Raw genomic sequence first — 25783 nt, 5'->3', positions numbered from 1 at the left:
TGTCCGACACAGTGCCACCTACTAGTAAACCAGAGGAGACGCAGCTCTGTCCATTAACCCCCAACAAGAGGCTGCTGGTAATCCAGACAAGTTTTTATCAAAGGCGTCCTGTCACGGCCGTTCCCTCTGCAGGAGTGTGCAGGAGGGACAGACTGGACTTTAAATTGTTACTTGCATGATATGCACTGAGGTCTCATTACAGGGATGTACTTAAGACACTTTTTTTTATACTATAGGGTTTTGATTCGTGCAACTAGAAACAGCTCCGGCCCTGAATGTGAGCCATATCGTTTTATACATGGTGTGTTATTTTGTCACAATAATGGCAAAGAATACCGACTGGATTTGTTTGTTGAACAGTATTCTGTAGTGGTCTGTTAATATTTTATCTCCAAAATATCCTGATGGTCTAACATTTCTGGCGCTCAGGTGCATTATCGTGCAATCGGATAGAAATACTCACTCAAACAGTGATTGTGAGGACTGCATTTATCCTGCTGTTCTGTAATGTGCTTTCTTTTATTAAAATACTATAAAATAGTAAAAGGCAAAACAGGAACCAATAAATGTTGGAAGATACAGTTTCCAATTAAATCACATGTTTTAACCACTTTTATGATCTACTTTTAGGACATTTACAATCGGCACACTGCTTGAGATTTAACCAAAACCTTTAACAGTGTAGGTTGCACTTTATCATCCTCGCTAATCTGGTTCAGACTTTTGCTACGCACACTTGTGTCTAGTGATATGTAATAGTGCTGCTGCTGGCCTCAAGTGAGTTCACTGTGTGAACAGGTACGTAAAGGGTTAAAGATCTTGTGAGCTTAATATCTACATTTCAAATTCAGTACTGAAGGTGATGGTTTTTTGTTGTAATTTTTTAAACCTTCCATGGCTCAAAAGCGCTGCCTAAATATTTCATACAAACCAAATCCTTGTAACTAGTTAACGGTTAGATTTGAGTTACCATGAGGATTACTGTATACATGTGAAAACACAAAGCACCGTGTTCCTGTGCTGTGTGAAAGAATGCCGTAAGGCCTTTGACTGAATATCACTCCTCTCTGCTTTAACAGCTCTCGAGCAAGGCATTAACCCCCGACTACCCTCGGGGTTGCACTGGGCATCTCCAAGCAAGAATGTCTGATAAAACTAAAATGCTTCATGTAAATTAACGATGGAAAATAAACCAGATTTTGTACAAATTCATTGTGTGCAAAAAAACGAAATGTTAAAGCTTTTTTTTGAGAAAACATTTGTCTTAAAGCTGCATTGATTGTTTTCTGTTCATGCTTTGTCCTGTTGGGAGCAGCAGAACAACGCGACACTGACATCAGTAATGACGTGTTGTTGGAGGTCAACCCTGGAAGTTAGCTCCCACTGGTTCCCTCGAACAAAACGCCAATCGGATCTTTCTGTTGGATCTTTGTAGAAAATTCGTTCTGTGGCAAACAGGTTCAGGCATTTAACCAAAAAACGAATTTAAAAAAAACTAGAGCCCGGAAGTGTAAAAAATGCGAAATCATTTCTGTGTTTTAGGACTCATTCCTGCAGCACCTTTATAAAGAGGCAATCAAAATTCAGAGACCTTTATTTGGAGGCTCTAAAGTTCAAAATAATCTGATGCAGCTTAAATAGAGCTAAATACAAGATTCAGAGCAAATCTTGCGATTCCACACAGCTCTCAACGTGGTGGCGGCTGAGCAGGCGGCTCGCAGCTAGCGGTGCTAAGAGCGCTAACAGTGCAAACGAGGGCAACAGTGCTGACAGTGTTTACCTGAGGGGGAAACCGGAGGGCTGCAACGACAGAACAGGACGTTATCCTCGCCGTATGAGAGCAGTGCAGAGCGGCAACCGCGAGCTAGCCAGTTGGGCGCACGCGCTAACATGCTGGCTACATAAACAAAGCACACAGAAAGTTGTATTACAACACAGGTAGACATTATACTACTACCTTCGCATTACAAACAGTGGTTTGCTGCGATAGTAACACTCTGAACATCATATAGAGAAGCATAAGGTAAAATAATAACAGACATCCAAGACGAGTCAAATAAAACTATTTGAATTTTATTCTTTTGTTTCAAGTGATACATCTACGTAAAAGATTTCATGGCCTCGCATGACAAATACGGTACAGTTGTTTTTTTGTTTCCACCCTTTTTTACAGCTATTATAAGATTCTTAATGAACAATAACGTTTTTTACATTCTGCGAGATATGTAATAGGACCTAACAGGAGGTCAGCATACTGTACGGCTCACCCAATAAAGCCTCAACTTTAAAACAAAACCAAAATACTTCATCTTTAGGGAGCTTTCCCAGAAGCCTACTGAACGTAACGGCAAACAACAAGATTTTGCAAATGTTAAGGATATCAAGATTAATGTTACGGACATTGAATCTTTAAAAATCATGTGTGACTGAAAGTCTCGCCACACACACACACACACACACACACCTTGACGTGTGGCCACGGTGGCATAGCACACGAGCGCAAAAGCCTCATTTGAAAATACAAAAAAAAGGTAAATTCACAAGCGAGTGGCAAATCGTAACGGTTATTTCCCCACCTTTTCTTTTTGAATGACAAAAAGAACAGAATTACAGTCAGGTGTGTCGAAGCACCGGTTGAGTTGGTCGCGTGTCTCAGTGAAAGCACGTCTTAAAGGGTCGGGAGTGCCTGTGAGGAGGAGTGGAGGTGGATGGCTGAACACTTCGGAGCAGAAAAGCGTGCACACCAGCGAGCGTTAATTGTCCCCCATCACGGTGCGACCACGGGTTTCAAAAGTAATATATACTGTATGTATGAGTCAGCTGTGGTTGAGATGATTACAGTAGTCTTTAGGCCTCGACAGACAGCCGTTAGTGTGGCGATACCTTCTATAGATCCCTGACGAGGGAACGACTCAGTCCATTGTGTCCGGGCACAGCGGCGTCATCTCACTGCATGTCAAACATTTCCCTCGTGCGATGCGCACGCTTGTCACAATTCAAGAACACATCTGCATTCTGTATAACCAACAGTAGATGGAGATACTGATACAGCTTCAGAAAAAATAAATAAAAAGCCCCAGAGCACTTTTTCTTTTTTAAGTGTCCGACAATAAAACACGAATCATACTGACAAAATTCTGTTAAATACACTGAAGCAATAATAAGCATCAAGTCTGTTTTCGAGGACAGCGCAGCTCCTCTACTTTCTGAGCAAACATGTCCTCTTTAGTCCAAAAGAAAAGACAACTGAAGAGAAAAACCTTTGTGGGTTTTGGTTTCTCGTGCCGTACTCTTCGTGCGCCGTGCTCGACCCCGGAGAGTCGGGCTCAACTCCAGTGCTTCCGACCGGGACGCGGGAGTATTGGCAGGTCTTGCTTGTTTTGATAGAATAAGTCGTGCTGTACTGTCTATCCCTTTTTTTTGGTTTAGCGGAGCGAGAACATCCCAGTTGCCATCAAAGTGAATACAAGTCATAACCAGCAACTACCATCGCACGGGAAGCAACAAGCCTTCACTTTATAGAAGTATTTCTGTGAACGTTTCATTCATTAGAACACAGAGAGAAAATACTGAACAGAAATACACTCAGCATCTTTGGGGATTCATCAAAGTTTTGTGTAAAATGTATAAATAGAACTACAAGTCTTCATTAAATTCCCTTTTTCAAGTATAAAATATGAATTTGTGATAATTGTCCTGATATCATTTACTTCCCTTATTCTTTTGTCCCCTCTCAACACATGCATCATTAATCCTTCGACTGACGCACATATAAGCGAACACTGCACTGTGTAGAACCTCAAGGGCCAAAAACATCTTGACAAGATCCAAACAAGGCCGTTGAGTCGACAGTATTCCTACTTCAAATGTTCCCCAAACACACGGAGAACAATAAAAGAACAACTTAAAGTGACTAAAACTTCTGGATAACAAAGGCAGCAGCATCTATCTGTACCAACTCAGGTCTATCAAATGATCCTTTTATCTTTTTCATCACTTTGACATGTATAAGTTAGGACTTAATTTGAACTGCAAAATGTCTTCAGTGAATGATTTGTTGCCATTAAACAATATATCTAATATATTTAATACATATTTTCCCCCAGATAACACAAGATATATATAGATATATATATTATTCAGCAGCTGGAAGTGGTTTCCCAGCACAGTCGCTTCCTTTCGTTTGTATCAACCGATTAGTCCGCCTTCTTTCCCGCCGACTGTGGGCGGGCAGAAGATCAGCGGAGGAGACAGAGGGAGGAGGAGACAGAGGGAGGAGGAGACAGAGGGAGGAGGAGACAGAAAGAGAGGGGGAGACAGAAAGAGAGGAGGAGACAGAGGGAGGAGGAGACAGAAAGAGAGGGGGAGACAGAGGGAGGAGGAGACAGAGGGAGGAGGAGACAGAAAGAGAGGGGGAGACAGTGGGAGGAGGAGACAGAAAGAGAGGGGGAGACAGAGGGAGGAGGAGACAGAGGGAGGAGGAGACAGAAAGAGAGGGGGAGACAGTGGGAGGAGGAGACAGAAAGAGAGGGGGAGACAGAGGGAGGAGGAGACAGAAAGAGAGGGGGAGACAGAGGGAGGAGGAGACAGAGGGAGGAGGAGACAGAAAGAGAGGGGGAGACAGTGGGAGGAGGAGACAGAGGGAAGAGGAGACAGAGGGAAGAGGAGACAGAGGGAGGAGGAGACAGAAAGAGAGGGGGAGACAGAGGGAGGAGGAGACAGAGGGAAGAGGAGACAGAAAGAGAGGAGGAGACAGAGGGAGGAGGAGACAGAAAGAGAGGGGGAGACAGTGGGAGGAGGAGACAGAAAGAGAGGGGGAGACAGTGGGAGGAGGAGACAGAGAGAGGGGGAGACAGTGGGAGGAGGAGACAGAAAGAGAGGGGGAGACAGTGGGAGGAGGAGACAGAAAGAGAGGGGGAGACAGTGGGAGGAGGAGACAGAGAGAGGGGGAGACAGTGGGAGGAGGAGACAGAAAGAGAGGGGGAGACAGTGGGAGGAGGAGACAGAAAGAGAGGGGGAGACAGTGGGAGGAGGAGATAGAAAGAGAGGGGGAGACAGTGGGAGGAGGAGACAGGGAGGAGGACACAGAGGGAGGAGGAGACAGAGGGAGGAGGAGACAGAAAGAGAGGGGGAGACAGAGGGAGGAGGAGACAGAAAGAGAGGGGGAGACAGTGGGAGGAGGAGACAGAAAGAGAGGGGGAGACAGTGGGAGGAGGAGACAGGGAGGAGGACACAGAGGGAGGAGGAGACAGAGGGAGGAGGAGACAGAAAGAGAGGGGGAGACAGTGGGAGGAGGAGACAGAAAGAGAGGGGGAGACAGTGGGAGGAGGAGACAGGGAGGAGGACACAGAGGGAGGAGGAGACAGAGGGAGGAGGAGACAGAAAGAGAGGGGGAGACAGTGGGAGGAGGAGACAGGGAGGAGGAGACAGAGGGAGGAGGAGACAGAGGGAGGAGGAGACAGAAAGAGAGGGGGAGACAGTGGGAGGAGGAGACAGAAAGAGAGGGGGAGACAGTGGGAGGAGGAGACAGGGAGGAGGAGACAGAGGGAGGAGGAGACAGAAAGAGAGGGGGAGCGGTGAAGGGGGGATGTGGGTTGCCTATCCGTCAGTGCCGTTCTTGTTGGAGGTGTTGCTGTTGATGGTGGTGCCGTCAGGCTGCTGGCTGTCTTTGCGCGGCGGCATCCGCTCGTTTATCCTGTCCAGGCCGCGCGCCTCCTCGAAGTTACGAATCTTCCTCGTGGGAGAGAAGCCTTGAATGGCTGAAGAGACACCAAATAAGAACAATCAGATCAGAGGCTGAACCTTCAGAAAGTCAAAAGGGATTCCTTGTAGAATTGAATGTAATGAGCACAAAACACAGTGTGAGCCTAGCACAGTACGGACGACCAGTGAACACATGCACAGGTAAACAACGCCTCCTAAGCTAGAACAGTACAACACCTCACACTTGGTAGACTTACGTAAAGTCCGGAAACAGCCGAGGAAACCAGAAAATGTGTGCAAATGAAAAGGAGACGTGTTCAGAAATACCTTCAATCATTTCAATGATCAATCCAAAGGTGAGATGGACACGCCCAGGGGAGGGTCATAGAGGTGGATCAACATTCAGAGGCACATCGAGGGTACTCTTGCACAACCAGAGATGTGGGACATGAACACGTGAGCTCAGTGATTCCCAACAGAGGCTACTTCTGCAGTTGCCATGGGAACATGATAAGATTTTGGAGTAGCTCAAAAATATTCAATTTGATCAAAGAGATATATTTACATATTGGTGTTTGAGAGAAAACTAAACATCCAAATAGAAATAGAGATGTGTGTGATGCTGCCCTTCAGTAAATAGTCCTAATAAGTCAGCTAGCCTGTGAAGCTAGCGTAGCTTCACTGTGTCACAGCTCAGCTGCTTCACCTCTCAGACAAGTGATGACAAGCAGTGAGCAAGAACACAGACTGAGATCTATCGCTAAAATAATAAGATAACAGGTTTAAAGTCAATGGCGTGAAAGCGGTTTGAATAGTTTGAATAATTTGACAAACAGCCTAAAAAAATAAGCTGAAAGTAACGAATGAACAGATCAATTATTAGCCAAAATGTACTTAAATACTTAGTTAAAAGTAAAGAATAAACAGTAAGAATAATAAGCTAAAAGTGACAAGTAAAAAGCAGAGCTAGATAGCTTAAAGTAATGATACACAGTTGAAATGAGTTAAAACTCAGAATGAACTTAAAACCAACCCAATAACTGACAATTCCATAGTGTCATACACAGAGCAGGTTGGGAAGCACTGCTTTAAGTTATTCTGCCTGAACACACTGTGCACTCTGCCTGTGAGCTTATACTGTACTCCCATATCTATTGATAGGACTAAATATTTTACATTTATGTATTTGATACAGTCTCAAGCAGAAGGGGCAGACAGTGTAGCAACAGCCCAACGGTGTAACAGGATTAGCTTCTGAAAATGTCCCCGGCAGGGACGTCCCCGGTCTTATCTTAGTCGGGTCTTAGCGAGCTTTTCTCCGTGTGGGGAGCTACACTTGGCAGGAAAAGTCCCTTGTGACCAAAGCCGGGAAATCCTTGTCAACAAGGAGCAAGCCGCGTCCCAAACCCGATACACATAACCAGCTCTTCTGCAGCATAGACCGACTCCAGACTGGTTCAACTAAGACTGGTGGAAATATGAATAAGCACCTCTTTAAATGCATTCACACCGTCTCATGCAACTGTTGCTCCCAAAACAGTTTGCTGTAGTAGTTTTAGTCGTACACAAGCTTCTTTTCAATTTGTGACATGTTCATATTTTCATATATAATCTATGATTCTTTTATTCTGCCACCGAGTACATAACATGTTACAGTGACAGAACCAGCGCGATCCGACAGACACTGACAATGCAAGAGCAACCGGCGATTAGGTAATCTACAGTGATACAACAGTCAGTGAGAGAGAGACAGTGGGACACTTGTAAACACTTTAAAGGTAAACGGTGAACATCACACACAAAACAAAGTAATGAGATTTGAGCCTGACAGCCATGCGTACCTTGTGCTTTAGCTGCCTCAATCGTAGCTACGTTAAAGAGAGTCGAAGAAAGGGGGGGGGGGGGGGGGGGGGGGGGGTCATCAGAGACAGCAAAGTAGTCAAACAGTAATGTCAAACGGTAAACAGACAGCAGAATACAGGCCAACACAAGTGGCACAGTCATTATGGAGGGAAAGAAATTCACCCTTGATCAACACGTGTTAGTCGGTGGGAAGGTCAGAGAGAAGAAGCCTGCTGGAGGGTTAAGATGGTGTTGGTGTTAAAGGGTCACGAGGACTTAGGAGTGGAGAGCCGGAGGGGGGGGGGATTTGGGTGAGCACTAAGAGTCTAAGGCCGAGGCGACACATGTGTACAGTGCAGCCTCACAGCCTCATTAACAGAATTTGATTAACTTTTCTCCTTTGAAAAGGATGTTTGAAACTTCAGAACTCTTCCTATTTGATGACAAAAACGGACAAATTCACTTCTTATTGGATGTGCGGGTGTATCGTCGAATTCAATATCCAAATGTAGAAAATCATCTGAGTGCATGGAGTGTGATTTCTCAGAGAAATGGCTATGCCTTCAAGATGATTGAGAGCTGTATTGGGATAGCGGCCTGCAGATGTTTACCCCCCCTGCACAATATCAGCAGTAGTACAGTAGCAGCTAACAAAGTGAAGAATCGAGAGGGGTGGACATAAATACACAATCAGTTGCCCTCCCTTTGTTCAAACCGACTGATGTGAAAGCTGTGGCTGGGGGAGCGGACACGGACAATGACATTCTCCCAAAAGGTTAGCGACGTGTGGTTTTCTCCTTCAATTGCTCCGCAACTTCTGTACAGACTCCAGCGCGGCACAGACTCCCCAGCATGTCCTCTCAACGGGCGAGACCAGGCGCCGACCTTTAGATCAGAGGGCCAGTGGCCACTTCCAGGTGACAGGGTGACCTCCCCCCAAACAGCCGGCCCGCAGCTGAGCCCCAAAAGTTTTTTGCTGCATGGGGAGGGCGGGCTCCAGTCAGTCTAGTCTAGTATGCGCTTCCTGTGGCATGCCATCATTGATCGGGGGTACTTCTCAAGTCTCTTAAGTGTCGTTTCCTCGCTCCTCGATCCTCGCTTGAACCGGAAGTTGTTTCTGCGCCGCCATATTGACGGCCGCCCCAAAGCTCTAAAGTAGCTCTGAGGAGAGAGGAGAGAGGATGGAGGAGGGACCTCGGAGGAGCCATGAGCGAGGAACCACGAGAACAGACTTCCAGGAAGTCTTTTAACGGCCGACACGCCCCCTCATTGTTCATCAGTTATGTGATTGGACGCTGCAGCCGATCGGACTGACTGACTGAGTTTAACACCAGAGTGAAGACGGATCACAATAAACTCGAGTTTATATTTGATCAGGTTTCTGATTCAACATCTGGTTTAAATAAATGTTCATTGTAGTCTGAACAACAAAAGGAGCACAAACAACTTTCTACATTTATTATAAAGATTTGTGTTTTCATGATCTGATGTTTCCCTCAATAACTTTATTATGAATACAATTAAAGTCAGAGAGAGGTTTTTACATCATTCCTGAGTGTTTGATGAGTTTTATCATTTAAGAGAAACAATAATCATATTCTGGGTTATTTAATAATGACGTCACAATCTGAATTACAAACCGTACAGACGCAAATAATTCATAAATAAGACGATCGCATTCCGCCGGTAGAAATGGATCCTGTGCTTATAAACAGAACACAGGACACAGTTTGTTAACAGACTACAGAGAGAAACACCTCTACAGTGGTGATTACTGTGTGTCTTTATTAGTTATTAGTGTTATTAGTTACTGTTATTAAGTACAGTGATCATGTGAACAGACAAACTTATCCAAAGTCTCTCCAGCTGTTAAAGCCGACTGACATCCCTGGTGGGAGGGACTAGGACGCGAGTGAGGGAAACGGGGATGACATTAAGAGACTTGAGATGTACCCCTAGAACCCTTTAAAGGGACAAGCAGCACAGGAAGCTCGTCCGCCTAAACAGGATGTTGGGACAGACAGCAGTGTTTCTGCCAATGTTTTTCAAAGATGTGAACATTTTCTGCCATCAAACTGTATGAGAAAAAAAACTCGCTATTTTCGGTTTCACTTGAATAGCGATACCACGTTTGTATAGCAAATATGAGCTGGAGCAATATTCGGAAGGCAGAATTTCGGGTGAAATGCTAATTTTATTTGGTTCTCCCCCTTTCCTTTCCTTATTAATCTATTATATTATGATATTTTACATAAGCATTGTTGTTATTTGTTGTCTGTAAATAGGTGTGCGTGTGTAGGGGCTTGCATGTACTGTTCAATATAACTATATTGATGATAAACAGTTTAAAAAATAATTATATATAAATGAGCTGGAGCTAGCAGGTGGTTAGCTTAGCATAATTACTAGAAACAGGGGCAGATAGCTAGCCAGGCCCTGTTCAAAGGTAAAAACAGTTGCGAGACAACCGGTTACTGTTCCTGCAAAGAAAAAGTACAGAAAATAAAATGGAAGATTGTTGTTTTTACACTCACGGATGGTACAAGCGATATATGAAGTGCTAACTCGTGAGCTTTAGACGTGGTGGCAGGCAGATGTTGTTACCTTTGGACCGAGCCAGGCATCAGTCAATCTAACTCTCGGCATAAAGCAAATAAAGGTATTTTTTCTGCTTTATGAAGCGTTATAATAGTTATACTGCTTTCCCTAGTATTAGGGAATGAAATGAGTACCTGCCAAATACAGGGTACAAGTCTGCTGCGGCAGGGAAAGGTTTCAGGTCGCCAATGTTTTCACGTATATTAAGAAATAGTATTTTTGAACGTCTACGTTGAAAATGGTATGGGATTAAGGTTACATGATATATTCCATATTTCTATTTTCTGGTGCCACTGACGCAGTGTTTAGAATTCTTCAGCATTCTACACAGATATATAAAAATATAGATTTGCTGGCAGCAAAAAACAAAAGAAAACCACATGCTTGGTGACAAGGCGTTTCCTCAGGGGTTAGTGAAGTGACGGACAGTTTTTTTATTTATTTATTAGCCGCACCCCAGTATGAGAACCAATTTGAACAGCCCGACCCTCAAACCGCTGCAGCACTTGGTGTGTGTGTGAGGGCGAGACAGAGGGAGGGGAGTTATTAATAACTCACTCGGATCGCTGCTTTGTCACTTTTTGACCCGCCCGTATCACGACAAGGGGCTGTACAGCGGGTCGTGCTGAACGGCAGCTAGCGAGGAGGAAATCAAACAACAGAGCGACCGAGTATAAAAGACACTTACCGGTCTGCAAGGTCTGCTTTCCCCCCGACAACACTCCCACGGGAAGAGTTCCAGTTGGGGTGAGGCCTTTAAGCGTGAGCACATTCTCGCTTTCCTCCCTGGTCCGAAAACAAAATCAAAAACAGGGCATGCACACACGTTACAAGTCAGCAAGCCGTTAACCGGTAAGCCAGTAACCACGAGGTCACAGGTTCAATCCTCACTAGACGGACCGTCAGCTCTAAAGTGTCCCGGTTCTGTAAGTGGGTCAGTTTTAGCAGCCAAGGCGATGTTTTTAAGGATCGCTTGCAAGTGTTGAGATTCGTGTTGACACATTTTCATGCCGACACACTTGAATTTTCACATCATCCATCTTATTCTCCTCTGAGTCAGAAGAAACTGGGATTAACAACTGAAATAGGACTTTGGAATAACTGTGTGCACATGACATTACATTCCTCTTGCAAAGCACTGTGGTCAAAGTCAGACCTATTAATGATCAGGATCTATTTGTAAATCTTGATTTTGTTTCTGAAACACCCTCTGACTGACCCGTATGCGCCGGTCCGAGCGCCAGGCCGCTCTTGCAGCAGCATTGATCTGGAATAATGTCTAATGTCATTATACGGTCTGCCTGCGTCGTGACTCATCTCGTGCCAGCTCATTAATCCTAACATTGTGTTTTCAATCACAACTTCATTGTGCACTCAGCTGACCTGCGATTCGATTTGCACAGAGCTCACTGTGATCTGAGTGCCACCACGAGTAGATCAAAAGGACGGGGGACAGACCTGAGGACTGCGAAGACCCGGGCCATCTTCCCCACGGCGCGGATCTTGTTCCGGATGACCTCCTTGCGCATCGCCGAGGTTCCACCTGGAACGAGTTTCAGAGCGTTAAAGTTAAGACCACCTTGAGTGTTACATACAGACGTTTACATTCTTTGCTATCGATTTCTTTTCAGCACTTCCTTAAAATGAACAACGCGTTGTACGAAAGCCTTGTGTGAGGAGAACAAAGGATGAAACATTTCAGAGATGAACTGAGGGTTTAATTATGCGTTTCAAAGCGTAGCGGCAGAACTCCCTCGTCAGCATCAGACATGTGGGACCTAGACTGTGCGTATAAATGGCTGTACAGCTCCCAGCATTCTAGGAGTTCTACTCATCCACTCTAACAACTAAACTGAAAATGCAATTTACAGAATAAGAGAACAGAACCAGGGAGGAAATCTACAACCCAGGTGTGCAGTATTCTTAGACTGGAGCCAGTAACATCTTCACCTTCATCATTGTCACCAGCGATGTGATGTCACTTCCTTCTTGGATAAGCTGATGTCACAGGGCTGTGATTTGGTTATTATGAGGTATGTGGTTTTAATATATACAGCATGTATATCTATCATCTGACTGTCGGAGCTTCAAGAGAAGATTGTCGGGTGTTTGTGAAACTTGAAACGAGGGGTTTTGGTTTCCTGTCCCATTTTTAGTTGATTCACAGAGAAACATGAAACCTGATCTGATCTTCTGTTTCCTGCCGCTGCAGAACAAAAACAACCAGATGAGTTTTTATTCCAAAATCTGAGGTCCAATGTTTTTTAGGTTCCCGCTCTCCTCTCATATGCATTGAATGTGTTGTAACTCTGTGATGTTGTTCATTCTGTCCACATGACATCTATCACACTTCTGTCCATCCTGATAGAGGATCCTCCTCTGTTGCTCTCTAAGGATCTTTCTATTTTCTCCCCCTTTTTGGGGAGTTCTTCCTGTTCTGATGTGAGGGTCAAAGGTCAGAGGATGTCGTATGTGTACAGATTGTAAAGCTCTCTGAGGAGAATTTGTATTTGTGATTTTGGACTGTACAAAATAAATTGAATTGAATCAAATTGAATCCTGTTTGGACAACTAGAGCTAAAACATTGCACAATGACATGAACTTTAACCACCATTCAGTGCTGACGTACACCTTTCAATTTCTAAATTATCACAACAACAAATTGTGAAATATTCCTAATTTTCAACATTTTTTTCTTGCCACAATGGTAATGTCTTAGAAAAAGTATTTCTTTACCATCATGGTACAACACTAATATAGACTAAAACCTTGGCAATAATAATAATAACATTTGTCATTTAATGTAACAGGCGTCATATTCAGCGCAACAATGTTTTCTGCTCTCTCAATCTTACCTTCATAGAGGTCATCTCCCTCTGACATGAGCTCATCGTCAGAGCAGATGTTTAGTACATTCACCAGCATCTCCGTCACTGTTGGGGGGGGGGGGGGGTCATGTGATTAGGTGGAAACCAAATCTGAATTATCTAAAGGGATACATTTATGTGAATTACATCTGAATGTCCTGACGTTCTACAGGCAGCTATAGACCATAAATACTTGCATACAACAAAGAACCTTTAGCGGTAACAACAAACAAAATGACAAATGTTTTGATCAATAACGTACATGTTCTGCTTTACAAAGGTTCCCTTTTGGCTAACAAATGATAAAACATCAACTTGAATACCAAACTAAAATGACCGACTCACGGTTGTGTGCTTACGCCAACCAGCCAAGTCACAGTTTACATCCATGTCCGTCCAAAATGTCATCACTCTATTCTCTTTTTTTGACATTTTTGTGAAATTGTCATAATCAGCAAACTTATTCTTGAGTTATGGACAAAAACGTTTTGTGAGGTCACAGTGACATTTGGATCACCAAATTCGTATCAGTTCACGTTTGAGTCCAAGTGGACGTTTGTGCCAAATATTAAGACATTCCTTCAAGGCTTTGCTGAGAACGGGACGGAGAAGCCGAAAACACAATGCCTCTGTCGGGGTCGGTATATTCCACAAAGTCAACTCTACACAGGTTCTATTTTGGGATTTCCACACACATCTGCTTTTAATTAAACAACAAATGTACCTTTCTCCCCAACAAAAGGCAAAGACCATGTGAATACATCCATGAAGTTGGGCAGCCAGTAAGGGTGGGGGGAGCAGTTGAACTGTCGGATGTTCATCACGTTGTTCTCATACTTTAGCACAGCAGCTGGGATTGAAAGAGGGAGAGAGATTCAAGGACTGAAGCCTGGTAAATACGGAAAAAACACAACAGCGAGAGTGAGGGGAAAAAGAAGGCAGAGACCTTTGTTGTTGTAGACGTCGAGGTAATTTGGAGCTGAGAAGATTGTGATTAAAGAAGGGAAGCCTGTGGTCTGGCTTTTTCTGTACATCCGATACCTGTTGAGCCGCAGACCAAAAGGCTCATCCACATATTCTTTATCACAATACGCGGGAAATGAAAAATGGTAACTCTACTTACCCTGCATCCTGTGCTTCATGGGCTCTTATTACTGACAGCAAGTTATTATTTACCAAAAAGTCACAGACGGCCGAGTAACTGCAACAAGAAAGAAAACCAGAGACAGACCGTTAAGAGAAAGCACCGAGTGGAAGCAAAGCTTGTTCCAAAGTGAAACCATTCAAAGGAACAGCATGAGGCCACTCTGGACTTCACTGCCTGTGGAAATACGTTGATATGTACTTTCAGCATGCCACGCCCTCTGGACGGTTTAAAGGTGCTGAGCACTCTGGTGTGTATTGGCCCTGCTGGCCTCTGGAGAAGCTGGACTAAAGCCGGAGTGGACGAGGAGGGTTTTTAACTCCCTTTCTTTACTTCACCGCGCTACTAATCCATCAGGAATGAGCAAGAAAAATGTGTAGACGATCAACATTTCATACATCAACATGACCAGGAAGGGATTTGACTGAACGGCTATTTGTAAATCCATGACTAAGTTTGTGTGTAAAGTTATTCCTCGTACTGCTAGCTAGTTTACACAAGTCATTTACTAAACCAATCACAGCTGGGCTCCAAATACCTGAATCACTCTCACTTTGGCACCATTATAAAAACAACCAGAACAGTAAAAAATGCCTCCTGACATCAACGCGTTGACATGCCTGCATGTGCAGGTGCCAGACTATTGTTTCCTACTCTGATCAAGCGGCTTTAATTTACATAAAGAAACCCCTAATTTGATATAAAAAGAAACAAATAAAGTGCTGCATTTGTATCTGCTCTGTTTGGTGCTAGAGCGATGAAGGCAGCGATGCTGTCTAATACCTGAAAAAGTAAGAGCAGCCTCTGACGGAGTTATGGTTGAAGTGTTCGGTTGACTTTTCGCTGCCGTAGTCCTCGCCGGGGTCCGCCCAAATCAGGTCACACATGGGCCCGAATGCCGGTGGCTCTTTAAACCTGTCTAACTGTTGAGCAAAACAAACACACATTTCAAATAAATAGAATCAGGCCATTTATTGGTTTTCTAGATGACAGAATGATGTTTTTTTCATGTGCTTAGTGATTAGAGTGATCACTTACTTTCCTTATGTCGTCTAGGCAGTTGATCTCTGGTGACAGTCCACCGTGCACACATAGGAACTGTTGGTTGAGCAGGGCGGCGAGGGGCAGACAGTCGAAGGCCTCCATGCAGGCGTCGTACACCCGTTCAGAGTATTTTATTTTACCTGCAGAAAACACAAAGTAGGATTCTTTTTTTTTCTGCAGCTCAACCGACGTTAGAATAATCTGTAATGCCTTGTAGATATCGAGGTGCGTCAGACGTGTTGTGAACGCAGCTCACAGTAGAGTGAGCAGTAGGACTGTCTGGAGGCAGCGTCTGCAGCATCTTTCCCTCACCCTAACCCTAACCCACTGCAGGTCAACTTAAGGGCAGGAGGAAGTGGACTTCCTTATAGGGCGCAGAACAAAGCCAGGTGACACAGTACAGCGTGGGCGGTGGAGACGGAATTGAACGCAATGCTCGAGTACCGAGTGAGTGCTGCATTCAAGTCATAGAGAAAAGTCTGTAGATCAGAGCCTTGTACTTAAAATGAGTACTCTTTAGTTGTGTAAGGCCTGGAAATTGTTGAAGACATTTTTATGTGTTTAAATGAAACTAAACCGTGACAAACAATTCATCTTAAAATGCGTTCTGCCTAATCTTCTCAGGTGCAGAGACAAAGAGACACCCACCTATACTCACTGGTTCCCTCTTATGGGATCTACTGGTCTGCTGTTTATAAGGGCTGCAAGTCGGACAACACACTTTAAAGTGCGATGCATGTGAACGTTGTTGAAATGTAAACACACTACCATCAGTTAAATTCAATTCATTTATCAAATTATTATTTATTTTTTTCCCTTAAAATATGTTGGTAGGCAGCATCTGTTGCTATAATTGTATATAACTGTTGCTATTAAAAAAAGGGTTTTTGAAGCACAAACTCAAAATAACTTAAAGGGGGTTTCAGCTGGGTTCTTACTTAATACCTTTGTAATGCAACATAGAATGAAAGCAGCTTAGAACAATCGTTCCTAATTGGAAATTCATTCTGGTTATTCAGATTAAATCACAACCATAGCAATGAGCTGCATTAAGCCAATCATAGTCATGAGAATACTATGAAATAAGATTGAATCGGAGCTGAATCGCAACGCGTCGAAGTATCGTTATGTATGGTTTTTGAATGGCATCGCAGACCATGTATTGATGTATGCATTGAATCATCTTGAGAGAGAGATGCACAGCCTCTAGTCAGTTAAGCAATGATCCTACTGAAGAATAGCGAGGAGCAGAGCCGCTCCGGTTGTTGGAGGTTCGTCTCGTCTGCTCCCACTACATACATCACACACCACACTGACTGCATTTAGCTGGCAGCCACCGATGGACAACTATAAACTCAAAAAAAACGTTGTCACGCATGCATCGAAGAATCAATTATTTTTTCTCGCTTCATCTGCTCATTTAGTAAACACACATACTCTTGACTGCTTTCATTATGAAACTAAATAGATTTAATTCTATAAGCGTCACGCCTCAAACGACCACCAACCAAAGCGCTGACAGGTGGCACACTGTGTACTGGTGAACAGATGAGGTGGTATGAAGGGAGCTTCATCTGTTTGCAGCTGGCAGGGCTGTCTTTGTTTCTGAGTGTGCATACTAATGCCTCCGCACTGGCCTGCCTCTCTCTCTCACGCACGCACGCCTGGCTGCTCTCCATGCTCCAGCAGTTTACAGTCTGCAACATGAAGACAAAAGGCTTCTCTCACAGTGACGAAGTGCCACGTTTTTGTGACAAAAGCGTCCTGCTTGTGGGAAGCTAGTCCTTTAATTAAGGGGAGTCAGTCACCTTGCAGTTGTTCAAGTCCTTGTTTGTGCATGTTGCGCGTGAAGAGGACGATCAAACCGACCTGCGATAGTGACAGCAAGGGCCAGCCTGCACGATGCCACTCCCTCACGCCCGGGCATCGTCTGAAACCTGAAACCTGATTGATACAGGCCACTCTGAAGCGGCGCAGAGAGCGCACACACACATATTGGACCATTGTATTGGACCGTCCGTCGTGTGGCTCGAGAGAAGCGCCTGCACTTACATTCCTGTTTGAAGGTGAAGTACTCTGTGAGGTGTCGGCACTCGTGGTTCCCCCGCAGGAGGAAGAGGGTGCTGGGGTGGTTGATCTTGAGCGACCAGAGGTAGAGAACACACTGAGGACAGACAGCGGGAGAAAGGATGTTATCTGTTTACTTTTTCTGTCTATAGGGGTTATTTTCATGAAACACACAATTCAGATGATTAGGAAATGAATGATTGTATTTGTATTAGTGCTGGGCAAGTTAACGCGTTATTATCGCGTTAACGCATTAATAAATTAACGCCGACAATTATATTATCTCGCGTTAACGCAGATTTTTATTTATTTATTATTAAGCGACATTTTTAACACAAGAAGCAGGCAGCAAGCAGTGAACAGCTGTGTTCGTGTGGCGTCACTTCCTTCTCTCCCCCCCCCACGGGTCCAGAACCCCTCCTACAGTCTGTCACCGTCCTTCACGCTTGTCTCACAAACACGCGCACACACACGCACACGCACGCACACACAGACACAAGCGAGCGCGATCGTCTCGTTACAGATCAAACGTGACTGTTGTGAAGTGGAGCTTCTCGTGAGGAACAAGACACGTCTTGTTTGAACGGAACACTTTACTGTCTGAACTGCAGTATTACAGTGTTACAGTGACCACAACACGCTCTTGCACCCGACATGTGGTTTTCTACGTTTCATCAACATTGTTAGCGTCAAGAACAAGTACCATTCTACTTCCTGTCTCTTCAAAGTAAAAGCACTTCCGTTCTCATGCTCGTCACAATAAAAGTAAATCATGCAATCAAACAATTTACAGCAGTGACAATATTAAAATACATATTGTCGAGTTTTTAAAGTGTTTTGTGTGTAATATGTATAATAAGCATCATTTAGTTATCGCTACTGAGAATTTAACAAACATAAAAACATGACGTAGATATGTTTGCAGTTTTCAAGGTGTATATTTAAATGTCATCTCTTACACACATGAAGATAAAGTTGTGAACACCGGCTGAATATCTATGATCAGAATCATTATAACTGTGTTATAACTGCTGCTGTGTAAAGGGAACACTGCTGCTAACAACAACCTGATGTGTTTAAAGTGTTTAAACCAAATGTTATTGACCTGTTGTTCATATAGCAGTACTTTAAAATAAAAGTGCACAATACACTACTTTTGAATTAATTATTGAACTTTGCCATAACAATGAGATTAATCGCGATTAATCGCAAAAAATCCATGCGATTAATCGCGATTAAATATTTTAATCGTTGCCCAGCACTACTTTTTATTAAAAGAATCTTAGCACTAGTAGTTTGAATGATGTATAACCAGCTGCAGGGAGCTAGTTAGGTAGTTTAACAGGTTATAATTCCTTCTACAATATCTATTTTATATTACTGAGAAAACATCTTCAAACAACTGGATTTAAGTTTCTCGCCAAAAACGACATTTTACAAGATTACATTTGAACACATCGTGATAGTGTTACAATTTACTTTCACCCAATACTCAATGATCACTGCATGCAGCATAATGCTGCTCAGCTCCGTGCTGTCGGCAGACGAGCCGCTCACTGTGCAGCATGATGGGAATGAATTACAATACAACAAATGTCTGAGTAAGTTAGTTCCTCCAAATGTTTTTCAGGTTGTTCCTCCACGGCTTGTGTTGGACTTTATGTCTCCAAGAAATGAAACAAGGATGATGTGGATGTGTGTGTGACGTTACCGTCTGTGCTGCTGTGTGCAACATAAAAAAGCGTAACGTGAATGTGACCTGCAAAAAAAATACAAGCCAGCCACCAATCGTGGCCGCTCAGCTACAAAAATATGTACTTTTGATTGGCAGACGATTGTTGGCTGCGTCTCTATTCGTACCGTAATGATAGTCCACAGAAACAGAACCAAATGACTTCCTGTCACATGGATCCACTCACACGTATGATCAACTACGACGTGTCGCAGAAAGATCTGTTTTTTCCTTCACAAACTCGTCTAAGAAGAAACATTTTCCTCTTTGCCATATTAATAGGCTCTAGTTAAAAGAACAAAAATAATATATATATATATATATAAATAAACACACACACACACACACGTACACCAAAAGCAGAGCAGCATTTACAAGCCAGGTGAACTTGCTTTCTCTTCAGTCAAGGCGCCGCTCAATTAGCTGCCACTTTGCCGCTCTCAGCCCACTCTGTTGACATGCGCCAACCACGACCCGCTATTAAGTCGCTGGAACGAGGTGCCGAGGTGAGAGAGTCAGCAGGTGTGTCATCACAGAAGTGAAGAAATGGAATGAGGGAGCCACGACTAACTTGTCTTTTTCGCTTTTAATGTTGGGGGGGTAGTAACGTGTAGATAAATGTGACTTGATCTCTCATGTGTGGAGGCAGAGAGACACGGCTGGAGGCTGACGTGGGTTTTAATGAGAGCAGCCCTCTGCCTCTGTGTGTTGGAGAGCCTGGAGCCAGACAAAGGGAAACGGCACAAAGCTTGAACACTGGCTACCGTCAGCTCAAACCCAGACACACTTCCGCCTGTGTCTGGTGTGTGTGTGTGTGTCTATGGACGGACCGGGCAGAAGAAGAGGAGTGTAGAGACTGAAATGGATCGCTCTGCGGTAAAGGTAACGCGCCGCTTCAAGAGGCTACGGCGACTCTTTGTGTTGCCAAGGCGACCACATGCTGATATCCGTTTTCCTACATCTGTCTTATTGGTGACTGAAGGGAGCTCGGTGGCCTTGCTTTGAAATGTAGAGAATGTTTCAAAAGAAAAAACAACAAGAGAGTCTGGTGCTTTTAGGCTCTTTTGCAGCAAGTCAGCAAATGAGGAAAAGCGGCTTCCTCTGATATGTAGAAAAACGTACCCGTATATATATATATATATATATATATATATATATATATATATATATCATACAGACTAGTTATTAGACTATAATCATTTTCTAATGACTCAGCTTGAGCATTGTTTTGTAATGGTTATTTTCACCACTGATTAATCTGACCGTAGTTTTCTGGATTAATCGATGGATCATTTAGTCCGGCCATCATTAGATGGTGAACCACAGTCGGGACCTGGAGCCAGTGATGATTCCATCCGGACCTGTGACCAAATTTATGGTGAACGAATGAGAAGTAAATTGACTTTTTAAGACACTCGGCAGAACCGGAGGTTGCCTCCTGGACACGTCCCTCCACGCTGCCTTGTTTTTAGAATAAAAACTTCTCACGTCAGAATTCAGCGCGTCGTTCCATTACTTTGAATCAGCTGCTCCGTGTTAGTGCTTCACAGTGGGATGTGCACTCTAGACACCTGTGATCACACCAGGGGATGAGGGATGAGCATGGACATGCCAACAAGCTGAACAGTTTCACAAGAGGAGAAGACCACCTCTTCTGGGTTTGGGAGCAGGAAGAGTTTCACTTTTCGTTAGAAATACATGGGGAAATAATCCCAGTGTCAAATTTTGACCCTTAATCGGCATCGGCCCATCATTCCCTATGCTCTTTCAGTCCGCTCCTTTCATCTGTGACATTTCAGCCACCTCTGCTGGCCGGAGCCCATCAAAAGAGTGGTCCAAATGTTAGCAGACTGCCTTATGGACTCTCACGCAGTAGTGTGCCAATGGTAGTTTTCCATCTATTACTTTGACTGTGATGTTCAGTGATCCACACTTACTTTATTTAAGTATTTTTACTTTGACTTTGATGTTCAGTTCGACAGTAATCCAGTTTGTAAAGTTAAAGATTGTCCATTTAAAAAAGAAAAAGCAGCTTTTCCCCGCTCTAAACTATCGTTATTATCGGTCGACCTCTAACAACCCATCTCTGCACCAGTCACACAAACAAAAGAACATCTTTCCCTTTTTCATATCAATTCAATTTAAATTTTCAATATATTTTTTACAGCCCAAAATCACAAATTTGCCTCGGAGGGCTTTACAGTCTGTACACATACAACATCCTCTGACCTTTGACCCTCACATCAGAACAGGAACAACTCGCCCAAAAACCCCTTTAACGGGGAGAAAAGAGGAAGAGACCTGAGGGAGAGCAACAGAGGAGGGTCCTCTCTCAGGACGGACAGAAGTGAGATAGATGTCATGTGTACAGAATGAACAGCAGAACAGAGTTACAACACTGCCAGTTAAAAAACGAAATGGGGCAAAAATCGATGCGGCAGAACAAGACACGTTTTCTTTTATTCCAAGCATCATTCTTCCTTAGCAAAACCTGGCGCCGATACTCCCACAATGCAACTCGACCACCAACAGTCTGGTCAGAGATTTGTGTGTCATGCTAACAGCTAGTGTAGTCTCAAGCTACTGTCATAAAGCCTAACACATAACACAGCATAACAGTTACTCCACACCACCAGATATTTGTTTTTCCAACTTTTTTACGTCGTCAGCCCCAACTAACGCTGCTCACATGCTCCACAATGAGTGTTAAAAAGTCCTCTGAAGTATTCACAGGAACAATTTGAGATTGATGTGTTGAAAAATACAGATGTTGATGCTGATATGGTTGTCCAAATTCAAAAACTCTTGTTTTAGCTAATTACAGCTGACGTTTAACGCTTAAAGCGGTACTCTTTGGCAGAATTTCTTTCCAACTCACGACAAAAAATATTGTGAAAGTAGGGTTGTTAGGTATATACCCATACAGGTGGACAACTGAGGTGAGGGTTACACAGCAGTAGTGTTTTCTGTGGTCATTTTCATACCTTTATTTGTTTTACCCATTTTAACTGCTATGAATCCAAGGCTACTGTAGCCACCGCCCTTGGGCCAGGAGTCTCAATAAGGGAGCTGCAGTTTCACTTTGCACAGCCAGACTGCAGCTCCCTGTTCCATTTTTAACCATCTAATAAGCAAGTACGACCTGTGCCCTTTGAAGTCCTCATCGAAATAGAATTTCAGACAGCAAGACCCAGTTGGTCATTTGGCACTAAAGTGAGATCCTCAAAGCAACACTGCGGTAAGCCTTTAAGATTTTAGTAGCTATTCTGACCCACCATCTTAACCATCCTGAGAATCCAAACGGGACATACCAGCATGCAGTTCAGTTTACCTTTATCTTTTTACATCCTGGGTTTCTGCCAGTGTATCGCAAGACCAGCTAAGTGGACCCGACATGTCGTAAGAGTCAAGTGCAACTGGTCTGCTTTTATCCAAGCCAAACGTTTTTTAATGATGGATTATATATTTTATCATTTTGAAACAATAAATTACACTTCATTAATATGTCGATATTATCCTGTTTTAAGCTGCAATTCTAAATATCGGGTAATACAATTCTAAATGTATTAATATAGCCTAATGACATCCCTATTCATTTAATGCCTATTGATGCTGTTGTACCGCGCCCACCATACAAAGCTAAAAGTATGAGAAAGTCAAGATAAGAACAGCAAAATGTTCCTGCATGCGGTCCAGCGTTCTTTACCTCACGCTTACAACGATCACAAGATAATATCACAGAGCGACCGTAGCAAGCCAAACTCTCAGTGAATCTGTGTTAAAGCTTTCTTTTAACTCTTGTTATCACAGAAACTACGTGGCCCATCCTAAACGCTGTCATCAGTCTGTCTGTGGCTCACGCCGGGCTCCCGTAAATAAAAGACACTTTCACAGGTCTTGGGCTTAGTTTACACTCGCCTAACAACTATTCTGGTGCAAAACACTGTACAACACTGTACAACTCTTTTAATCCAAATTGCAAGCACCGGTCATAATTCCCGTGCACCACACTGGGAGAGCAGCAGCAGAGGTCCGGCTACATGATGACCTAACATCTGGACACAAGCACAGTTCAAACCTGGAGCGAAGGTCAAAATAAAGACATTTCATTCACCCATCACAAACCAACAGTGAGTGGCTGTGACAATACACTGAAACATATCACATTGTTCAATGCACCATGTTCACATTTTGACTTTTATTTCTAAGAAATGAAGAACATTTAAATGTAAGGATCTACAGTAGTTAAGAAACCACGCTGACAAAAGTAAATGAAACCGGTGAATACAAACAGGCGTAAACCGCTATATCTTCACAATACAACCCAAAGGGTTCTTATTTCAAATGTAAAATAAATCATTGCAAACAAATAACCTGGAAGACCCAACAGCTTACCTCAATACTGAAGTATCCTCGATCTACGTAGTCACCGAGGAAGAGATACCGCGTGTTACTGGGTGATCCCCCCACTTCAAACAACTTCATAAGGTCAAAGAACTGTCCATGGACGTCGCCGCATACTGTAAGAAGACAAACACGCTGCTGTTACAGTTGTCACACCAACTAGTAGGGCTACTGATATTCTAAACAGTTGATTGTCTGGACATCCCTTGGTATATGTCGCTTTATTATTATAAAACCAGTCATACTTGCAAATAAACTAAAATGATTTTGATTTATTAAACATGCAGATTCAAAGTAGTTTTCTATTATGTTCAAGGTAGATGGGAGGATTTATGGTTTGGTATGCATTACTAAACAAGTGAACTATGAATACTCGTTCATTCAAAACAATTAGCATCTCAGGAGTTGACTCCAACAGCCTGCGAGGCCCTTGGGTCTGGCTCTGAACAGGGTATACACCAGCAATGTTGCAATGGAATAACGCCTAGGTTGGTGCTGTGTTTACTCTCTGCTCCACCATACTAGCTATGCTGTCCTGACATCTAACTAAAATGGAAGTAGTGTCTGTCTGTCTTGCCATTTCCATCAACATGGCGTCTTTCCCCCGAAGGACTCAAGGAAGTGCAGTGTCGAGTGCGAGCTCCTGAGATCGACAGGACATATTTATTAGTAGTGTGTAATTTACACACTGTGTAGTGTACTGACAGGGAACCCCTATCCACTGTTACACTGCCAAACTGCATGCTGGGTACAGCTCGCTCTCCGTCTATGTTCGTGTGATCTTTTGCCCCCAAATGACACCCATACTATCTAGCATTGCTGGGGGATACAACTATGTCATGGGGGGTGCATTGTTATCTTGCACGGCAGCTGAATTCTCGTTCGATCACATATCGCAAGAAAATCCATCTGGTCGGGCTTCAAAGTAATGCGTTTGCGTCCAGTGAGCCAGAGCACGGACGATCAAATTCCTGGGAGGAGCTCCTGGCAGTTAGAGGCGTGGCTTGGGTGTGTTCGTTCCATGTGACAGGTCATGTCAGGTGTATTGCTCAGGAGACAATCAATAGTTTCTCTACTTAACAAGGCATCACTGGAAGACTGTCTATTGACCCATCTTGTACACTACGTGTGGTGTATACGTTATATAGGTGGTCAGGGGACATAGCTGCCATCACAGCGTCCCCCTCTGGGCTCTCACCGAGCATCTTGCCGGCCTACCTGTTATTGGTGCATCCACTTCCAGCATGCACTTCTCTTGGCGGAGGATGTTGGCCCCGTCGTTGATGATCTTTAGAGCCACGTCCTCTTCCACGCGTCCCTCTTTGACGAGGTGGTTGCGGAGCAGCTCGGCGTTGGGCTTGCCACTTTCAAATAGCTCCTTCACCGTCAGCTTGTGCTGCGGAGGGTACGGCACAGCTGTCGGGAGGAAAAAAGTGTATAGAGTCAATCACAATTAGAGTTATTTTTGCATTTAGAAAGGTTGAACTAGTATAGAACTTTTTCAAATTGAAAATGTATTAAAAAGACAATTAGATGAGGTGCATCTATGCAAGAAAATAAGTACATTTCATGACAGTAATATAGAACATATGACCCCTGAAGAAACCTTCTGCATCTCAGGCTGCACTTTCTAACGTTGTAATCGTGAGAGGTGACATTTGCATCGACTGAGCCGAGATGATGGCATCAGCACAAGAGGAGGGATGCATACGCCTACGCGATAATGCCATGCAGGCGATGGAAAAGGCAAGACAGTAAGAAGCCCCGCACCTCACTTGACCCACCCCCTCTCTCAGTAATCTGCTCTGTACCACCCACACAATCCTTCTACCGTCACCGCTGAAAGTCAACGCTTGTCAGGCTGAGATCCGACGGCTTCTTGATCAAAACACAGTCAAGGGCGCAACATCCAAAACTGCTAAATGTAATTACTGACTAACATCCAGCATTGAGAGAGCAGTGAAGTTAAGACATGACACATTCTCTAAAAGGAATTCTTGATACAAACTCACCAGTATGTGATATATGTAATATGTGCCCATAATTCAATCCAATTCTCCCAAATGGAGCATTAATGCAGTGAACTATACAAAGTGTTAATGTATGAAAACTAGTGGTGTAACTGGGCACGGGACAATAATTTCATGTCCCAACTATCCTGTCCAAAATAAGTCTGATTCATTTGCATAATATTCTTTACCTTACATTTAGTTAAGAAACATAAATTGCATAGGACACAGATATGATAAGCATCTTTATTTTGTGAATGTCTTTTTATATTACAAACGATCTTAAATAAAGTCTTCATTAATCATAACTCGCTCTGCATAAATTATAATGTTGGCATCTCTTCTGTCTTACACTAAGCATGTTTTACTTCT

The 25783-nt window shown here is 43.6% G+C and overlaps 1 protein-coding gene across 8 annotated transcripts in view; it reads right to left on the bottom strand.

Annotated features, from left to right (window-relative positions):
• Positions 1-2052: 2052 nt before the first annotated feature.
• The window catches only part of ppp3cca (protein phosphatase 3, catalytic subunit, gamma isozyme, a), a 29567-nt gene continuing 5836 nt past the window's right edge, over positions 2053-25783 (bottom strand). For 2 of the 8 annotated variants that reach the window (XM_076078138.1, XM_076078141.1), the window contains exons 2-14: positions 24621-24818; positions 23394-23518; positions 17252-17363; positions 15194-15339; positions 14939-15078; positions 14135-14212; positions 13958-14052; positions 13736-13861; positions 13000-13077; positions 11602-11686; positions 10832-10929; positions 7545-7571; positions 2053-5759 (exon numbers count right to left, since the gene is read on the bottom strand). In XM_076078138.1, coding sequence (XP_075934253.1) covers positions 5599-5759; positions 7545-7571; positions 10832-10929; positions 11602-11686; positions 13000-13077; positions 13736-13861; positions 13958-14052; positions 14135-14212; positions 14939-15078; positions 15194-15339; positions 17252-17363; positions 23394-23518; positions 24621-24818 — 1469 coding nt within the window. In that variant the 3' untranslated portion in view covers positions 2053-5598. Of the gene's footprint in view, positions 7572-10817; positions 10930-11526; positions 11687-12093; positions 12350-12999; positions 13078-13735; positions 13862-13957; positions 14053-14134; positions 14213-14938; positions 15079-15193; positions 15340-17251; positions 17364-23393; positions 23519-24620; positions 24819-25783 lie in introns of those variants that run through there. The other 6 variants (XR_012947630.1, XR_012947629.1, XM_076078139.1 and 3 more) reach the window with 6 other exon arrangements.

The sequence above is a fragment of the Anarhichas minor genome, unplaced genomic scaffold (assembly GCF_050575085.1).
Source record: "Anarhichas minor isolate MPS153535 unplaced genomic scaffold, ASM5057508v1 ptg000063l, whole genome shotgun sequence".
Taxonomy (NCBI): domain Eukaryota; kingdom Metazoa; phylum Chordata; class Actinopteri; order Perciformes; family Anarhichadidae; genus Anarhichas; species Anarhichas minor.
This window is presented reverse-complemented; position numbering and strand designations above follow the sequence as displayed.